General features: G+C 44.6%; 1 protein-coding gene across 5 annotated transcripts in view; it reads left to right on the top strand.

The window, feature by feature from the left end:
- Positions 1–20,279, top strand: part of LOC101175340 (glutamate receptor 4) — a 170,066-nt gene that overhangs the window by 72,288 nt on the left and 77,499 nt on the right. For all 5 annotated transcript variants that reach the window (XR_002874661.1, XR_002874660.1, XM_023962862.1 and 2 more), the window contains exon 3: positions 11,671–11,910. Coding sequence is in view for 3 of the 5 variants with exons in the window: in XM_023962862.1 (XP_023818630.1) it covers positions 11,671–11,910 (240 nt within the window). In the remaining 2 variants the exon portion in view is untranslated. The remainder of the gene's footprint in view (positions 1–11,670; positions 11,911–20,279) is intronic.

Genomic DNA, 20,279 nt, shown 5'->3' with positions numbered 1-20,279 from the left:
TTTAAAAAAAAGTGCACATTTTCATATGAAACTAACTTAAAACTATAAAAACTGTAAAAGTAGCACCTAACAACCAAAAAATGAAAACTATCAGCAGTCATAGGATTTTTTAAATAGAAATGTCTTCAAAAGGGCTTTAAAAGAGTCCAGGGTCTGTTATGTTCTAAGATGAACAGGAAGGGAGGGGGGGACCTGAAGAAGGAGGCTGCCTGATGAACGGAGGGTAGGGGCATGTTTCTGGGGAATGAGGAGTTCCTGGAGGTATGGTGGTGCCTGACCGGCCATGCATTTACAGGTGATGATGAGAAGTTTGTATTCAATCCGGGATGAAACAGGAAGTCAGTGCAGCGGTTTCAGGATGGGGGTGATGTGTTCATATTTCCTGACTCCTTTTAGGATTCTGGCTGCACTGTTTTGGATGTACTGAAGTTTTTTTATATTTCAGTCAGACAACTCTTGCAGTAAGAAACATTTATTTGACATACTTAGTTTTCCACATTCTTTAAGTTAATTCTTTTCGTTTGGCATAAGGCTCCGTTCAATTCCATGAGAAATTTCCATAAAACTTTCGGGTAACAAAACCCCCCTTTACGGAGCCCACAGGTGGAAGCCGGGGAGGAGGGAGGGGCGAAGAATGAGCGCTGAAGGTAAGAAAGAGAATGAACAACTGCGCACCTGGGGTTAAATAGGACGCTGAGCAGGTGAGTTAATTGACTGAACCGCCCTAGGGTGTTACCTGTAAAACACTGCAGCGAGTACTCCAGCCTTGAGGAGATAACGGCATGGACAAGTGTTTCTGCATCGGGAAGTGATAGAAGGGGCCGGAGTTTGGAGATGTTTCTTGGTGGTGGAATGAGGTCTTGTATAGATCCTTTATGTGGTTGTTAAAGTTTAACTGAGGGTCGACCTGTACTTCTAGGTTGGTGACTGAGGAGGACACAGTGATGATCTGACTTTGAAAGTGAACTAGGATATTGAGGAGGAATGAATCTGCTGGGGGGTGCCAACAAGGAGTGCCTCGGTTTTGCTGCTGTTTAGCTGTAGGAAGTTGCTGTTCCTCCATGCCTTTATCTCCTCAAGGCCTGCGGTGAGATGGGATGGAGCTGCAGTGGAGTTTGGAGCAGTTTTTTGTAGATCTGTGTGTCATCAGCATAACAATGGAAGGACAACCCATGTTTACTGATGACACGTACAAGGGGAAGCATGTAAATTATGAAGGGAATAGGGCCGAGCACTGACCCCTGCGGGACACCACGTGTCACAGGGAGCGGTCTGGACTTGTATCCTCCCATGAGCACATATTCAGTTCTGTCAGTCAAATATGATTGGAACCACTGCAGCACATCTGCTGACGGTGCTGAGCATCCCACAGGCACTGGCTTATCTAGTGCGACTCGCACACTTACAGTCAGTAAGGAGCCACTACTCACACCTTACTAACACTAGAGTGTTTCCTTAGGACACCGTATACGACCGCATCACCGTACGTCATAAGTGCCAGTAACTTCCATTAGCCTTTTTTTTTTTTTTTTTTTCTTTTTTTTTTAACTTGTCCTGTCCAACAGCTGGGCAGACAGATGAGAGCTGAGGGCCTCTTGGGTTGGACATATTTTACTTTAACAAGAGGGGTTATTAATCTTCAGACAAACCAAAGGTATGTCTGAATAAACCCCTTTTGTAATTGAGGCCAAACTTTATTAATTTCAAACATGTCTGAAAATCTTTGGTGTTGGACCGGACGGAAAAGGAAAGAGGGGAAGAAGAGAGAGGGACGTTAGAGAGAGGGGGGGTAGGGGGTGATAAAAGGAGGGGAAGGGGGATAAGACCATGAAGCAGCATAAAGCAGCAAGTTTACTGGTTGTTAATCATTATGGTAAGGTTCAAATGTAAAAAAAACAAAACAAAAAAAAAAAAAGGGCGGAGCCTGTCCACACACACACTCAAATGTTATAAACACACCTGTTAGTTGCAAAAATGTCCACCTGTCGACATGTACACAAAACAGATAGTGTTCACACGCATACTTATGCCTTAAAACCAACTAGTGTGAAATATTTCAGTCATTCAGTCTGTTGAGCTAACACCTGTGCTCAGGTGAGTGTTTATGTTCTTCTAAAATGGATGGTGGAACGTGAAAAGAAGGAGGGAGAGTGCCCAGCCATCCCCACCCCAAGACCCCCACCGCACCAGCAGCGGCAGCCGGAATCCCCCCAACGCCACACGGGAACCGGCAGGGAACAACCGCCGCCCGGGCGACCAAGCCCGCCACCCAGGCCAGGGCCAGCAGGGCCGCCGCAAGGCCCCCAGAGCCAGAGAGCAGGGAGGCACGGAGGGAAAGAGGGCGCCGCCCCAGCCCAACCAGGAGAGCAGCCCCCCCGCCGCGCCGGGAGAACCCAACGCAGGGCCCCACCGGAGAAGGACGCCCACAGCCCCAGACGAGCACCCCACCACCACCCAGGGGTTCCGGGCATCCCCCCGCCCCAACCCCAGGTACGAGCCAGGACCCCCCAAGGGAGACCCACTCCGCACTCCAGGCAGCCACCCGCCCGGCCCACGGTTGGTCCAGGGAGGAGCGAGGCAGGGGCCCGCCGCCCCCGCCCAGAAGGGGGGAACCCCGGGGAAAAAAGAGGGCCCACAAGGGGTGTTGTAAATATGGCCCGACCAGGCTCGGCCACAGTTGGAAATTTGGCGGGGCCCAGCACTCAGGAGCAAGGACCAGAACCCACCCCCCAGGGACACGAACACCCCCGGCTCAGATGTAATGTGAACCCCCCCACCACGCGGAGAGAGCACCGCCGGGCCCAGGAAGCCGGCACCCCGGGGACACAGCCGCCGTTGCAAAGGGGCCCGTACCCCCCACCAGGGAAGAGGCAGGGGACAGATGGTCCTAGGTCCCACCTTCCTTGCAAAATGTGTGTGCGTGTATGTGTGTTTGAGAGAGTGTGTGTGTGCATGTGTGTGTGTTTATGTTGGGATGTATATATTGAGGGGGGAGGGGTGTGTGTACTAAGGGGGGTGCGGTTAAAATTGGCGGGTAGGGCACTAAGGGGACGTCTCCTGATTACTCACAGTGACGTCCCCTCACCCTCCCCACCAAGGGGCCCTAAATGTCTAAGGTGCGGTTAAAATTGGCGGGTAGGGTGCTAGGAGGACATCCGCTGCTTGCTGGCAGTGATGTCCAAGCACCCCCCCTACCAAGGGCCCTACATGTCTAAGGTGCAAATAAAACCGAAAGAGGGGGGGCCCACTCCATACGGCAACCACAGGAGGGGGGTCACTGCCTAGTAAACCCCCCCCCCCAAGGCTCATCGCAGGCTAAGCCCCCCACCCCCTCACCCTATTATGAGGTTATATGAGGAAGGGGGTAAGTTGGGGACAGATGATAGACTGTCCCCCGGTGGTCAAACAGCCGTCCCCCGCCCCCCCCCCCAGCAAGGGGGCCAGGCCCACCCAGCCCCGGGGCCCCACCCCCGGAGGCGCAGACACCCCAGGCCCAGCACCACCACCCCCACACAGAGAGAGGGGAGCCAGAAAGCGCCGGCCCCCCCCGGAGCAAGCCCAGGCCCCCACCCCCAAACGCCGGCCCTAGAAGAGCTCTGGTCAGGCCTCGACGGGACCGAGGCAGCCAACCGGCCGGGGAAACCGCCGATGGCCTCAGCGGAGACCCCGACCCGTCAACCCCCCCTGCCCCGTACCAATAGTGCCCCCCCCCCTCCCCCAGAATGCCCCCCCACAGGACAGGGCCGACAAGACCCCCACCCCACCCCCAGACCCCGCAGCCGAAGCGGATGACACCCAGAGCGACCGGGGGCCCCAAGAGGGTTGTCCCGTCCCGCCCCACAGCCAGGGAAGGGCCGATCCCAGCCCCAGGTGTAGACGGGAAGCCCATCCAGCGCCGCTGGGCCCCCCCCCCCGAGCAGCGCCCCCCGCCAACCCCCCCCAGCACAGGCAAAGGGACCACCCCCCCAAGCCAAGCCAGACCACCACCCCACCCCCCCACCACGCACCCCCACACCCAAGCCCAGAGGACCACGCAGCGCCCCAGGCCGCCCCACCCAGGCGCCGGACCCGACCCCCCGACCAACGGAGCCCCCACCACCCCCGGCCAGGCACCGGAGGCCCCGACCCCCACCCCGGCCCACGGCAGAAGGGCAAGGAGCAGCGACGACCATGCCCCCCCCACCCCCTAAGTCACGGAGTTAGCTATGGGAGACCAGAGAGACCGAATTCTTTCAAAGTTACTTGAACTTTGGGCTGACATTTTTTCCAAGCTGATATGATCAAGCAGCAGATTTCTGTGTTGACTTATATTTATATTTTTTTTGCTTTTCCAATTTATTAAAATAGTTTTTTTAGCAATGCAAAGAGTTATGAAAATGATAGATGCTAATCCTCCTTCTACATCGATGGCACTCATGTCACCAAGCACACAAAGTGACGGTGAAGCTGTGATTGAAACCTTAAGCCAGACTGATAGATCGGCACATACCTGCTGCCAGAGAGCCTGGACAGGCGTGCAGAACCATAGTGCATGCATGTAATTGTCGGGTAGATTACTGTCACAGTGCTGACAAATGTCTGAGTTACTGAGACCCATCTTGAACATCCTCTGTCCAGTGTAGTAAATTCTGTGAAGAGTTTTGAAATGGATTAGCTGCAGATTTGGATTTTTTGTCATTTTAAAGGTGTTTAGACAAAGTTCTGACCAAAAACTTTCATCTGTGCTGATGCTCAAATCCGCATCCCATTTTGTTGTCGGAAGTGAAATATTGTTATCTAAATTACATAAAAGTTTGTATATTTTGGAGAGAGTTTTATTCATTGAGAAATTGATCAGAGTGGTAACTACATCTGGTAGCTTTAAATCGTTGTCTCTGTATTTAAACTTTTTAGTAATAATTGATTTAAGTTGCTGATATTCCAAGAAGTTATATATTCCATGTTTGTCTTGAAGTTCCTGGGGAGTTATGAATCTTCTATTAATAATTATGTGCTCTAGTTGTTTTATGCCCCCTGCTTGCCAAGCTGGGAAGTGGATAATTTTTTTGTTTATGAGGATGTCTGGGTTGTTCCAGATGGGTGTCATTTTGCACGGTTGAATTGATGATTTTGATATTTTGAGAAATTCCCACCAGGCTGTTAAAGTGGCATTTATATTAATACTTTTGAAACAATCCTGTCTTTTAACTATTTGACTAATAAATGGAAGATCTGACAGGTTGATCTTTCCACATAACGCCTGTTCCAAGTCTAACCATGAGTTGGTTTCTGGATTATTTTTTAACCATTTTAAGATGTATTGTAATCTATTTGCAAGAAAGTAATTGTGGAAGTTAGGTAATTCTAATCCTCCACAGCTTTTTGCAGATTTTAAAGTTTTTAGACTAATTCTTGCAGGTTTATTGTTCCATAGAAAGCTTGATATGGATGAGTCTAATGTTTTGAACCATTTTAATGGCGGTTGTGTGGGAATCATTGAGAAGAGATAGTTAACTTTGGGTAAGATTTTCATTTTAACCGTGGCTACCTTGCCCATAAGGGACAAAGGCAGGTTGGTCCAGCGTGTTAGATCGTCCTGTATGTTTTTCAGTAATGGGGTGTAGTTTAGCAGCACCAGTTCTGATATTTTGGGGGAAAAATAAATACCTAGATATTTTATATTGCCTGATTTAACTGGTATTGTGAGTCCTTGCTCCGCATTACTGTTCAGTGGTAATAAAACAGATTTATTCCAATTAATGGAATAGTCTGATATAGAAGAGAATTCATTAATGATTGTTGCCGTTTCATTTACAGAATGTATATTACTTAAAAACAGTAATATGTCATCTGCATAGAGACTAATTTTATGATGGCTGTGTTTGGTTTTAATTCCTTTAATACTCTCATTCTGTCTTATTGCTGCAGCTAGAGGCTCGATAAATATTGCAAAAAGAGAGGGGGAGAGTGGGCAACCCTGTCTAGTTCCTCTTCCAAGAAAAAACCTGTTGGAAGTCTGTTTATTAGTTCTAACTGATGCATTGGGGTTGTGATATAATATTTTGATCCAATTGATGAATGATTCTCCAAACCCAAACTTATGGAGGGCAGCAATGAGGAACTTCCAATTTACTCTATCAAAGGCTTTTTCAGCATCCAGTGATAGTATAGTAATTTCCTGGTTTTTGATGGTGGCAAAGTCTATTATGTTAACGAGTCTGCGGACATTGTCATCCGAGTGTCTGCCTTTGATGAAACCAGTTTGATCAAAGTCAATTATGTGAGGAGTGACTTTTTCTATTCTCTGTGCTAGTGCTTTGCAGATAATTTTTACATCTGCATTAATTAAAGAAATGGGGCGATAGCTTGAAGGACTCGTGGGGTCTTTGTCTGGTTTTAGAAGAAGGATAATGTTGGCAGAGTTCATGTTAGGTGGTAGAGATTGGCTTTCATTGATAAATTTTACCGTTTTATAAAACGTTGGTGCCAGTTGTTCCCAGAATTCCTTATAAAACTCTGCAGGAAAGCCGTCAGGCCCTGGTGCTTTACCATTAGGCATAAGTGACAGAGCTTCATGAAGCTCAGACAACGAGAGCGGAGAGTCTAAATTTGTGATTTGATCTTCGTTTAACTTGGGCAGGTTTATATTGTTGAGAAATGAGTTGATGCTTTGTTCCGATGGATTGATCTGTGGAGTGTATAAGTTTTGATAAAAGTCTTTAAACGCATTATTAATTTTTGCCGGGTCATGGGTGACATTCCCTGTTTGGTCCATAATCGAAGTGATTGTTGATTTTTCTTTATTAATTTTAAGCTGATTAGCTAGAAATTTGCCAGATTTATTTGAGTTTTCGTATCTTTCCAGTCGAAGCCTTTGTATTTGAAATTGTGTTTGTTTACTGATGATGTCATTTAACTGCAGCTTTAAATTTTTCAGGTCCCCCAGTATGTGTTCCTGTGCAGAAGCAGCATAAGCAGTCTCCAGAGTTTTTATTTTATTTCCTAATTCTAATAAATCTGCTTTCTCCTTGCGTTTTTTATGCGTTGAATAAGAGATGATTTTCCCTCTCATGACTGCTTTTGCTGCTTCCCAAAGAATACTTGGTGATATTTCAGAAGTATCGTTGAATTCTAAGAAGGTTGCCCACTCTTTTTTAAAGAATTCAATAAATTCCTGGTCTTTTAACAGAGACGTATTAAACCTCCAGGTTGAACCCGAGGGTCTGGGTACTTCCCTTGAAATAGTAACAGAAACTGGTGCATGGTCACTGATAATAATTGGATGAATGTTGGAACTTTTAATTTCTTTCAAAAGGGAGTTACTGACTAATAAATAATCTAAACGAGATTGTGAATGGTGAACTGGAGAAAAAAAGGTGAACCCCTTAGTGCTTGGATGACATGAGCGCCAAGCGTCGCAGAGACCCAGATCATTCATGTACTGCTTTAGAATACTTGCAGACTGCCATGTACGCTGGTTTGCTGCTGCGCTGAGTCTGTCAAGTTCAGGGTCCAAAACAAGGTTGACGTCTCCTCCTATAATGATTGTGGAGTCAGAGTGAACTGAGAGTGAGGTGAAAAATCTGTGAAAGAAGGAAGAGTCGTCAACATTCGGGCCATAGATGCTGGCTATGCAAAAGTCCTTGTTCTGAATGGATATATTAATGATTACAAATCTGCCTTCTGGGTCAGTAACTGTATCCTTATGAGTAAATGTAACATTTTTATTAATCAAAACTGCAACCCCTCTTTGTTTGGAGTTGAAACTGGCAGAATACATAGCTGGATACTGGGAACAGCACAGGAGATGACCAGCTGATAAAGATAAATGGGTCTCCTGCAGCAGAGCTATATCTGCTTTAAGATCATTCAGGTGATTTAAAACTTTCAATCTCTTTGGCCCAGAACCAAGTCCACGCACATTCCAGCTAACGATGTTAAGACTGTTCATAGCTGTTCTAACCGGGAGAGTGCAAGGCTAAATAGTGCGTGTGCCCGTCCGTGTGCGCGTGCCCGCTGTGCGTACCTGCTACACTGACAAGCGCTATGCGTTGTGGGTGAACGTGTCTTGGCTGTGAGCTGCATGTTGCGTGCGTCCTGTGTGAGCCTAAGTGAGGTTTTTGCAGTTTATCAACGTGTGTGTGCGGGATCGCGTGTGCATGCTCTTATGCGCGCTAGTATGCGCGCGCGCCCGTTCCGTGCATAAATAAATACTCACCGTGGTTGCGTTGACTTTACCTGATTCACATATGAGGAGATGAGAAGGGGGGGGGACAAGAGAAAAGAGAGAGGGAAAGAGAAAGAACAAAAAACAAAAACAACGAAACAACAACAGAAACATGAATGTGAGAGAAAGAAAAAACACTTTTCCTGAGAGGTGTGGATTATTGATGATCCGATTATTTCCTATTCAATTAAATAAGTTTGCGGGTTTCTTCTGGGCAGCGCAGATGTCAGTGCGCCTCTGAAAGCCTTCAGCACAGCCAGGGTGTTACCTCTGGGTCCCGGAACAGCTTGCCATTCACAAAAAGTTTATCAACAGCAACCACCGCACGGGCTCCAGCAGACAGGTGCTTCCTCCTCAGCGGGAAGAGGATTTTCCGCCGGCGGAGGATCTCGCCTGGAAACTGATCATTCACGCTGTAATGTGTGTCTTTCAGCTCTCGCCCTCTGCTTTTTACCTGCATCTTTTGTTTATAATGTTCAAATTTAGCAACAATAGGACGGGGACGCTGATTGTCCGGCCTTTTTCCTCCGAGCCGGTGAACCCTGTGGAAGGAGATCTTCTGGACTTCTTCCTTGGGGAGTTTCAGATGGACCTCCATGAAGGACTTAACAATGTTCTCCGGGACTTCTCCTGCCTCTTCTGGAATCCCTGCGAACACTAGATTGTCCCTCATGCTCCTCGCCTGAAGATCCAAGAGGGTTTCCTTGATGGATCGGTTTTCCTCAGAGAGACGGGCGGTGTCGTGGCCCAAGGTCTTGACGGTCTCTCTGAGGGCCTGGTTCTCCGCTGCGAGCTCCTGCACCTGCTGTTGGCTGAACTCCAGAGACTCTCGCAGACCTTGGAATTCCTTATGGAGGATCTCCAGCAGATTTAAACGGCAATCAAGGCTGGAGAGCCTTTTATCAATTGAATCCAGGATATCACTCATGTTGCTGCCTGGGGAGGAGGCAGCCCCGGGGGAGTCTTCGGGACGGTTGCGTTTGGTGGACGGAGTGGCGGTGTTGGATTTCTTCATGAGGCAGGTATTGAAACACTCGTCGATGTAATTCTCCAGATCCTCCAGGTCCTCCAGGTCATCCAGGCTGGCAAATGCTTGACAAACTTTTTCAGATTTTTATTTTTTAAACTTTCTGGATTATTTAAATATGGCGGTGTAATTAAATAAATCAAAAATGTTTGTTCACAACTTACGCGCCGCCAAGTAAACTCACCACACTCCTCTCGTCGGCTCTCGCGATACTACAGCATCACGTGCTCAAGTCTCCTTCCATTAGCCTTACGATACAAATGGACCCATGACTTTTTTCTAATGAAAAATAATCTACACATATTTTTGATTTTTGATACTTGATCTGCATGTGCTATGAAGATTTTTTTGAAACAGTGTTATGTCTGTTTTTTCTGATATATTGTTATTTTTAATCACAGTCATGATTTTTCCTAATGAACATAATCTGCACATATTTTAGATAATCTGCTGTGTTGATTTCTAAAATAGAGTTTTGTCTATTTTAGATAATTACTAAGTAATTCATCATTGTCATGTGATTTATTGATGCCTAAGGATTCTTAATTCTGTCTGATAAAAGTTAGTTATGATAAATCATGTCATAAAATGGTTACGGGAGAACAGGGGTGGGATTATATAAATTTGCTTCCTTTCAAGCAATCTTTGATGTACTGTCTAATTTTCCTAAGTTTGATACGTCTTTGTATGAATGTAAAACTGCTGATTTCAAATCAAATCCATGGATTCTGGACAACCAAAAACCAGAGCAGCCATACGGGTCAACCCTTGTTCCATGTTCTAAGAAGACTTTACTGGAGCAGTTTTTTCTCCAATTGTCATGTCTTTAGTCTCCTGGTCAGAAACTCAAACTCTGCTTGTGTCTCAGCTGGAAACACTGCGTTTCTCACTAAATCTGCTTTTTTTTGTTTATTTCTCCAGCGCTTCATTTTCTCCTCACAACAGGAACATCTTGAGCTCTTCCCTCAGTTTACTGCTCGCTCTGATTCTGCCTGCATCCGGAACCTGGCAGACGATGCTCATTATCTTCCCTTTCTGTTGTTGCTCGGTGTCTCCGAGAAAGAAAAAAAAGAAAAAGTCTGCAATTATAGCAGTGCTCTTGCAGAGAGCCAAGCCTTTCTGTAATGAGAAGATCTCCTGAAGCAGGACTGGCTGGTGTAGACTTTATGTAAATGCCAGAAGTTGGTTCAGTGTGTTTTGTTGTTGCTGCATGAAAATGAAGGGTTTTGTTAAAGGGATCCGTCCATTCAACAACTCTGCAGGAGAGCATCAGCGAGCGGCTTTTAGGATGAAAGCAGGCGAGGAAACGGATTTGTTTGGTTTTGATCTGCGTTCGCTGCGTTCAGCGGCTCTCTTCGAGCGATTTAAAGTGCTAATCAGTGGGATGATTGTTTTGTTCTCCGTCCTCGGGCTAAGCAAGAAGACGCCAATTTTTGTTTTGCTTTCTCCACATCGGTTTCCATTCATAAAAGCAGAACTGCTCAGTTTGTCTCTTTGCTATATTCAGAAGCAAAAAAAAAAAAAAAAAAAATTTTTTTAAAGACATGAGGTTTCAAATTTCTTCCCATATTTCCATGATCCCAGATTTAACGCATCAACAGAACACAAGGTTAATTTATCTCAGATTTACTGTCTTAGACCTTTATTGGGGTGCACAGTGGTGTAGTGGTACGCGCTCCCACATGGTTGCAGGGTCCTTTCTGTGTGCAGTTTGCATGTTCTCCTCCGACACGTAGCGGTTTTCTATGGTTTCCAAAAAAAGACTATAAATCCATCCATCCATCTTTCCATCCATTCATGCATCCATCCATCCATCCATCCATCTTTCCATCCATTCATGCATCCATCCATCCATCCATCCATCTTTCCATCCATCCATTCATCCATCCATCCATCCATCCATCCATCCATCCATCTTTCCATCCATCCATTCATCCATCCATCCATCCATCCATCCATCCATCCATCTTTCCATCCATCCATCCATCCATCCATCCATCCATTCATTCATCCATCTTTCCATCCATCTTTCCATTCATCCATTCATCCATCCATCCATCCATCCATGGATCTTCATTCGTCTTTGTTTTCAGACCAAAACCAAATGAATTCCACCGTTCTTCATTATATCTTTACTGAAAATTATCAGTCTTTGTGTTGCAGGAAAAAAAGAAAGAGAAAGAAAACATAGTGTTCTCTTTATTTATTTTAGTAACATTTTGCAAATAAAGTTTTTGCAGTTTATGATAAAAATGATCGGACTAATAAAGCAAACTAAACTAAAGGAAGCACTTTTATATTTTGGAGAAATGTATATTTAAGAGGATTTTTATTAGAAATAATTAGGTAAATTAGAAATAGCATTTTGTATTTTTAAGATCAGTACTTTTCTTGAGGCACTGGTGCTGACGTTTCTGGTGTTTGTGTTCCTCCCCAGTTTGCTCCCAGTATTCCCGCGGCGTCTTTGCGATCTTCGGGCTGTACGACAAGCGCTCGGTCCACACGCTGACGTCCTTCTGCAGCGCTCTGCACATCTCCCTCATCACCCCCAGCTTCCCCACCGAGGGCGAGAGCCAGTTCACGCTGCAGCTCCGGCCGCCCATCCGGGGGGCGCTCCTGTCCCTCCTCGACCACTACGACTGGAACAAGTTCGTCTTCCTGTACGACACCGACAGAGGTGAGTGAGCGGCTGCACGACACGCCCAAAAGCAGGAGGAGGACGCTGTGGGGTCAGAGGTCAGGAGGCCTCAGGAGATGGAAGGAGTTCAAGCTAGTTTTACATTATCTGATGCTTTTGTTGTAAACGATGAATGGCCAGGAAAATGAAAAACAATTGGAAAAAAACCTCTAATATTCATAATCTAACTAAATTCAGATGGAACCAGACGGGATCTTCAGTATTTAGACTCTTTTGAAGCACCATGAAGAAAACACATCTATGAATTAAGGAGAGTAAAACAAATATTTGGCGAAGCTTTCAAGATGGAATTTGGCTCATGGTCCCTCTGAAACAAACCCCTTTTTGTTTTTCCATTCTGCCTGCAGGAGAATTCTGTCTGAGTTCAGGAGACCGCGGTCTCTGCCATCAGCAGAAATGGGCTTCTCCTGATAGAAACAGTTACTGTCAGCTTGTCTGCTGTCCTGTCAGTGATGGACACCAGAAAAACAGCAGGAAGCAAAAAGGATTCTGGCCACAGATGACCTATAAAAGGAGAAAAACTGTGGTTTGTAGATCCCAGAACAGGAAAGAGAAACATCAAAATCCTGTAGATGTATAAATAAGTCTCACTTTGATGGATCTGATTGTGGCAACCTCATGTCATTTTCTGAAACCACTTTTGTAAATGTCTCCAAACATCCACTAAGGTCTAAGCTAAAATAATTATTGTAATTTTTTTTATTTATTTTTTTATTGAGTAAACAGAAAGACAAAAACTTTGATCAAGTTTAGCAAACTAAACTGATTGGAAACAAAATCTGGCAGTGAACCTGCCGGATGAGCAGCTCTTACATGAACCGTAGATCATTTTTGGCCTGATTTTGCCTTAAAGATCAAGTGAAATGTGTAAATTTACACAGATTAAGTGTAATTCACATTAAATTTTTGACAAATGTGCATTTTTTTCTCCTAACTTCTCACATTCAGACGTTGCAAACCAGTGAATTTCTGGTTTATTTGAGATTCATGTTTTCATCTCGCGTCATTAGCTCAGAAATTTTTTTCAGCAACTTTTTAAATAGCAATCTTATGGAGTAGACCCGTATGGATGCTATGGTTTTGGGTTTTTCTGGGTCCGTGGAGGGTTGTACAGAGGAGCGGCTGCATGTTGAGGGGAGTGCAGGTGTGTCTTGCATTACCTTTGAGGCTCAAACGGTCACCTGGAGGGACTTCATGGAAACGGAACGTACCATTGTTGAAGGCCAATGGGATTTACTTATGACGTACTTGCGCCACACTCCAGTCCTTAGTGAGGTAGGATTTCGGGCCTCTTACTGACCGTGCACAAATGCTGCACACGCAGGTTTCGGGGCATTGAAAAACTCAAAAATCCGTCGGAAACATCTGCGTTTCACGTACTTCCTTCTTACTTGTATAAGTGTACGCTATGACCCGTCGCCCGCAGCATGCCCGTAGGAAAAATGTGCACAAATATTTTCACTCTATGAGTTACCGAGCAATCTACGACCTTGATATTTCGTACAGCCCGTAACGGCAGTTCGGTCTGAGGCAGGCATGTCCAAAGTCCGGCTCGTGGGCCAAATGCGGCCCCCCCTTTAAATTTCCACTGGCCCTCTGGCTTCTGTCATGAAATCAATAGTATGTGGCCCCCAGCATTTTCTAAAAACAAACTATTTTATGACTGTGATTGGCTAGATTGTGTTCTTAGTCATCATAAGCCTGTGGCAGCACTGTTGTGTGACCCTTCTGTTACACTTTCTACCTCATTTCTAAAATGTCGCTTGTAAATTCAAAATAATAATTAAAGCTACAAGTAGCATTTAGCGGGCCCGAGCACGTGCCACGGCCTGGCACGAGCGACCGCCCCGTGAGCAACGCCCTGCTCGAGCCATTCTCGTTGTTTTTTCTTGTCCATTCTGGAGCTCCAAGATAATGTTAATATGACAGCAGCCTGTGGGGGGGGGGGGGGGGGGGGACTGTAATCTGTTTCCTTAAAGGACAAAGACTTATGCATATAGCATGAAAAAAATTCTTAAATCTAAGCCTCGTTTAGACCTGCTCAATTTTTCATCAAGTAGAAGAAGGTTTTTATCAGATTAAGAAACAAGCAATGATGATAATTGCTATCACTGTTCCTAAGAATGAGAACAATAGAACTCATTCAATTTCCACTACAATGTCTAGATGAGTGTCAGCTATGTCTGATAACTTGGCCAATTAGCTGGACCGGGATCTTGCAAAGTGCAGAGGGTTTACGTCCAGTGTGATGAGTCTGTGGACGGCAACAGTACAGCATAGCCTTTGGTTTCCACAAGAGAAGAACTCCTGACACATCTGCCCTAACAGACAACTACAAGAGGAGTTGAAATGTATAACACGGTGAAGGAGTTTTTGTGCAGAAAAAGGTACCATTAGAAAAGCCAGTAGCAGTGACTGCAGACAGGTTTCATCACTCACTGTAAGCTGTAAAGCTGACCCAGACTTTCCAAAATGTCTGCATTACTGCTGCGTCATTCACCAGTAGGCCTTATGTGCAGAAGTGATTGGCTCTGGACACATAATGACTCCTATTGTGAAAATCATAAAAAAAACCTCAGCTGCAAAGCAAAACAGAACAGGATTTTTAAGGTGCTATTGGTGGAGATATCTGCTGAATATGGTGAATATGAATATGGTGAATCTGAACTTGTATTCTTGACTGACATTACTGGAAAACTAAACCACTTGATCTGCGAGCTGCAAGACATTGGCAAAACTATATTTTTTTATTGACCAGCCTGCCTGAGCCAGTGTTTTTCTTGTGGGGATCTTTTCTGCCAGGGCTTTCCAGCTTGGTCAGTGGATGTTGCTGCAGTTGTCTCCCTTGCTGGGACAGCTGGAGTTAAACATAGCAGCCTCACGGCTGTGAAGTGGACCCCGTTGCTGTCCCAGTCTGGATGGGCACTGTGGTGATGTTCCAATGTTCAGGCTGGCTCATGGTATGAAGAGATTCCCAATTACCATTTCCTAACCGCAGAGCCAAGGATGTGTTTACATGTTTAGGTCAAAAATGTGATCAACAGCTTCATGTTGTCTATTGATGTAAGTTTAAACCTAAACATGTTTCCCTGTTACTAATCCAGTTGATGTGGTTCTCCACCTGTGTCTAGGTGATAGAAAAGCATTTTTTTATATTTAGAGCTCTAAGCAAACAAACAGTTGTCTATATAAAAGAGCTTTTACAATTGTGCACTTTTAGCAGGTCTCTGAATACATGTGACCAATGTATAATGGATTTTCACAGACTTTGTTTAAAACTGAAGGTGACAGAGACTTTGGAGAAGTGGCTACATTATTCTGGACTTCTTTGTTTCATCCACAGAAGAGTAAAATATGTGATTGATTTTGAAAAGCTGCTGAAAAATGTATCTTTTTAAAATTGCAATTTCTAATTTGGGTTTTACATTTTGTGTTCCATTTTTTGTGATTTTATTAGAAAGATTTGTTATTTTTTTGGTGTTTAAAGGTGGTACATATTGTATATACACAATCTTCTTAGAGACATTTGCTATATGTTGTGTTTGTTGTCATTGTAGTTTAATTTTATTGGATGTATTGAAAGGAAATGAAAAGAAGTTGCAGCATTGATTAAAAAAAGCATAAAAGAGACATTTACTGTCTGATGTTACATCTGTAGGAGTGTACTGAGGCTGGGTTTTGTTTTGGAGCACATTCATATGTTTTGTTTGTAAAAAAAAAAAAAAAAAAGATAAAATATAAAGTTAATTGTATTTTGGATGAATAAAAAAGCAATGATTAGTGCTAAGGATGTATAAAAGACAAACAAAACAAAGGAAAATGCTGTATTTTAGGGTTGAACTAGGCTTTCTAACTGTTCTACTTTCTGTCTGCCACTCCTGGCTAATTTACATGTGAGCACACAGCCGGGGGTTGGGGGGGGGGGCTAACTCCACTCCTGCAGCAGGGGAGACTGATGAAAAGCTTGAGGATGTAAGATTGAATAAATAAAATCCTAGAGTTGACCAGTTCATTTTATAAATGTAAATATTTTTTATTTTGGTGCTGATAAACTAAACAGAAGTTATGATAAAAATATTTGCTTGAGTCAAAATGTCCCAAAATTTGCTTTTAGCACAATAGGGTGATTAAGGTGGTTAAATGTTTCTCGTACGTATAGTGCTGCTTTTCAAACGTGGAGCTTTGTAGGACGCATCTAATTCTGAAATCTCAGCTTCCTGAGACAAACGGCTGATTTCCTATAAAGCTTGATTATATGACTGCAACGGAATCGACCACTTCCTGTTTGGCAGTGCCTTACGCAGGCACCGTCAGATGTGCAGCCATGAAACTTGAGATGATGAGAGAAGAGCCTTCTGAGTATCTCCAGTTTTAATTTCATGCACATCGGAAAAAGCACATAGAAAATACAGGGCAGAATGTGCCCCATGCAATAACTAGGTGGCGCTATAGAGCTCGTCCAAAGTTGTCATATCCATGGGTTCAGAATGAAAGCTTCATCATATCCATTGAAATTCAGTGAGATTGGACAAGGAATGTGCACATGAGAGCAACATTTGTCTGCATGGCGAGACGCCCAACTTTGCCACTCTGTCAAGACCACACCCCTGCGTTGAAAGATATGTTTTATATCAGAGTAAACTTCAATGGTTTTTCAACAGGTGGACGTCATTTTGAGGTGTGTCGGCTCATCCTACTTGGAGCAGTGATGCTCCAAGTAAAACATGTCATTTCCTGTTGCCAACAGGTGGCGCTACACCTGTTTCGGATTTTTCGACTGCAGATGTGTTCAAAGTCAGACTACAATCATGCACAACAAATTTGGATCAGATTAGATTATTTATGGCTGAGTAATGGCCATTTTTCTTTTCATGGCGTGATTTCGAAACGACCTCAAATTTTGACGCGCCGCCACGGTCACAAACAACCGTAAAAACTTAAAAGCTTCGCAATTTAATATTGGACATGTGTTTAGTTTACAAAACCAAAGTTTGGAGTCATTGTTCAAAAATCTCTAGGAGGAGTTCGTTCTAGAACGAGGCTTGCAAATGACCAAAATACACCAAAAATGACATATTGACACCAATATAGCAGACTTCCTGTGCAACTGACAGCTTGGTACCAAGAGACTTTTTTGTAGGTTTTCATCTGATGAACACGTCCTGTAAATATCAAGCTTGTATGTTAAAGAACATGGCGGGGCTCTCAAAAACAAACATGGTAGGTGGCGCTATTGAGCCGTTTTTGTTCACCCATGCAAGTGCTGTATATCTAAGTTGGAGATATTTATGAGGCATCTCATTCTGAAATCTCAGCCTCGTGATACAAACGGCTGATTTTTTATGAATTTTTAATTATCTGACTGCAACGCAATCAACCACTTCCTGTTTGGTGGTGGCTTGCGCAGGCACCGTCAGGTGTACACCCATGAAACTTTAGACGATGAGAGAAGACCCTTATGAGTATCTCCTGTTGTAATTTTATGAATGTCGGACAAAGCAAAGAGAAAAGATAGGTCAGAATGTGACATAAAATGTATTTGTCAATATCTAGGTGGCGCTATGGAGTTCGTCCAAGATTGTCATATCCATTGGTTCAGAATGAAAGCCTCATCACCTCTATTGAATTTCAGTGAGATTGGACAAGGAATGTGCACGTGAGAGCAACTTTTGTGTGCATGGCGAGACGCCCAACTTCACCGCTCTGTCACGACCACACCCCCGCATTGAAAGTTATGGCTTTTTATCAGATTAAACTTCAATGGCTTTTCAACAGGTGGACATCATTTTGAGGTGTGTCGGCTCATCCTACTCGGAGCAGTGATGCTCCAAGTAAAACATGTCATTTCCTTTTGCCAGCAGGTGGCGCTACACCTGTTCTGGATTTTTCCACTTCTGATGTGGTCAGGGTCAGACTACAATCATGCATATCAATTTTGGATCAGATTGGATTTTGCATGGCTGAGTAATGGCCATTTTTCTTTTCATGGCGTGTTTTCAATATGACCTCCATTTTCGACGCGCCGCCACGGTCACAAACATCCGTAAAAACTTAAAAGCTTCGCAATTTAACATCGGACATGTGTCTAGTTTACAAAACCAAAGTTTGGAGTCATTACTCCAAAATCTCTAGGAGGAGTTCGTTCTAGAGCGAGGCCTGCAAATGTCCAAAATGAAGCAAAAATGACATATTGACCTCAATATATCAGACTTCCTGTGCGAGTGACAGGTGGGTCCTTTGAGACTTTTTTGTAGGTCTCCATCTGAAGAACATGCCCTGTAAAAATCAAGCTTGTACGTTAAAGCGTATGCGGGGCGTCGGGACAAAAGTCACTGTAGGTGGCGCTATCGAGCCGTTTTTGTGCGCCCATGCCAATCTCCTATAAAATACGAAATTTTTCGCGACTCCTGATGTGTGTGCCAAATTTGGTGAGTTTTGGGGTATGTTAAAGGCCTCAAAAAGGCGACTCTTCCGGTAGAATAATAATAATAATAATAATTAAAGCTACAAGTAGCATTTAGCGGGCCCGAGCACGTGCGACCGCATGGCACGAGCGACCGCCCCGTGAGCAACGCCCTGCTCGAGCCATTCTCGTCGTTTTTTCTTGTCCATTCTGGAGCTCCAAGCTATTGTTAATACGACAGCAGCCGGGGGTGTGGGGGGGGGGGGGGTGTGGGGGGCTGTAATCTGTTGCCTTAAGGGACAAAGACTTTTGCATATAGCATGAAAAAAATTCAAGCAATGATGATAATTGCTATCACTGTCCCTAAAGGCCCGTACACACCGGGACGAATATTCGCCAGGCGTTATTCGCCAGCGTTTTTCGCCACGTTTTTTGTGTTCACACCCAGGCGATTTTCGCTGACGATGAGTGGAGCGAACATGCAATTTCATTCCCTGACAATAGATGGTGCTTAATGTAAAACAGAAATACTCCTGTACACAAGGTGGCGCTGCGCAACTTTACGCTTCTTAAAGTCGCTTTTCACTCAGAAGAAGAGAGCAAGTATTTACACGCTTGTCAGAATCAAACAAAGAAAACATGAATATTTCAAGCACCAGTAGCTCCAACTGGTGCTTGGTTCGGGGATGTTTTAGAATGTCCGTCATTATTGCTTCGCGGCTGTGTAGACGCTACTTGGCGTCTATCTTCTTCGCTGGTATGTGTGCTCAGCAAGGCAGTTTTGTGTTTGAGCGCCCCCAAGTTGTGTTTTACTGTAACTTCAGAAGCTCCAGACACGTGAGCAAAAGCGCCGTTCTCATTGGTCGAGTAGATTTCGACGCGACGCGTCGAAAAAAAAAAACGAACCCGAGGCGTTTTTTTTTTTTTAACGCTTTAACGCCTGGCGTTTTTTCGCGTCGGTGTGCACACTCTCATTGGGGCCCTTTGTTTAGTCACGAGGCGTTAAACGTCGGCGAAAATCGCCGGCGAAATTCGTCCCGGTGTGAACAGGCCTTAAGGATGAGAACAATAGAACTCATTCAATTTCCACTACAATGTCTAGATGAGTGTCAGCTATGTCTGATAACTTGGCCAATTAGCTGGACCGGGATCTTGCAAAGTGAAGGTGGTTAACGTCCAGTGTGATGAGTCTGTGGACGGCAACAGTACAGCATAGCTTTTGGTTTCCACAAGAGAAGAACTCCTGACACATCTGCCCTTACAGACAACTACAAGAGGAGTTGAAATGTATAACACGGTGAAGGAGTTTTTGTGCAGAAAAAGGTACAATTAGAAAAGCTGGTAGCAGTGACTGCAGATGGGACTCCTGCTATGATCAATAGACAAACAGGTTTCATCACTCACTGTAAAGCTGACCCAGACTTTCCAAAATGTCTGCATTACTGCTGCGTCATTCACCAGCAGGCCTTATGTTCAGAAGTGATTGGCTCTGGACATATAATGACTCTTATTCTGAAAATCGTAAACAACCTCAGCTGCAAACTAAAACAGCACAGGATTTTTAAGGTGCTATTGGAGGAGATGTCTGTTGAATATGGTGAATATGAACATTGTGAATCTGAACTTGCATTCTTGACTGACATTACTGGAAAACTAAACCACTTGATCTGCGAGCTGCAAGACAATGGAAAAAACTATTTTTTTTTTGACCAGCCTGCCTGAGCCAGTGTTTTTCTTGTGGGGATCTTTTCTGCCAGGGCTTGTCAGCTTGGTCAGTGGATGTTGCTGCAGTTGTCTCCCTTGCTGGGACAGCTGGAGTTAAACACAGCAGCTCACGGCTCTGAAGTGGACCCCGTTGCTGTCCCAGTCTGGATGGGAACTGTGGCGATGTTCCAATGGCCAGGCTGGCTCCTGGTATAAAGAGATTCCCAAATACCATTTCCTA

Source organism: Oryzias latipes, chromosome 14 (genome assembly GCF_002234675.1).
Source record: "Oryzias latipes chromosome 14, ASM223467v1".
In the NCBI taxonomy this organism is placed as follows: Eukaryota; Metazoa; Chordata; class Actinopteri; order Beloniformes; family Adrianichthyidae; genus Oryzias; species Oryzias latipes.
The sequence above is the reverse complement of the archived record's forward strand: the minus strand, read 5'-3'. Positions and strand labels throughout refer to the sequence as shown.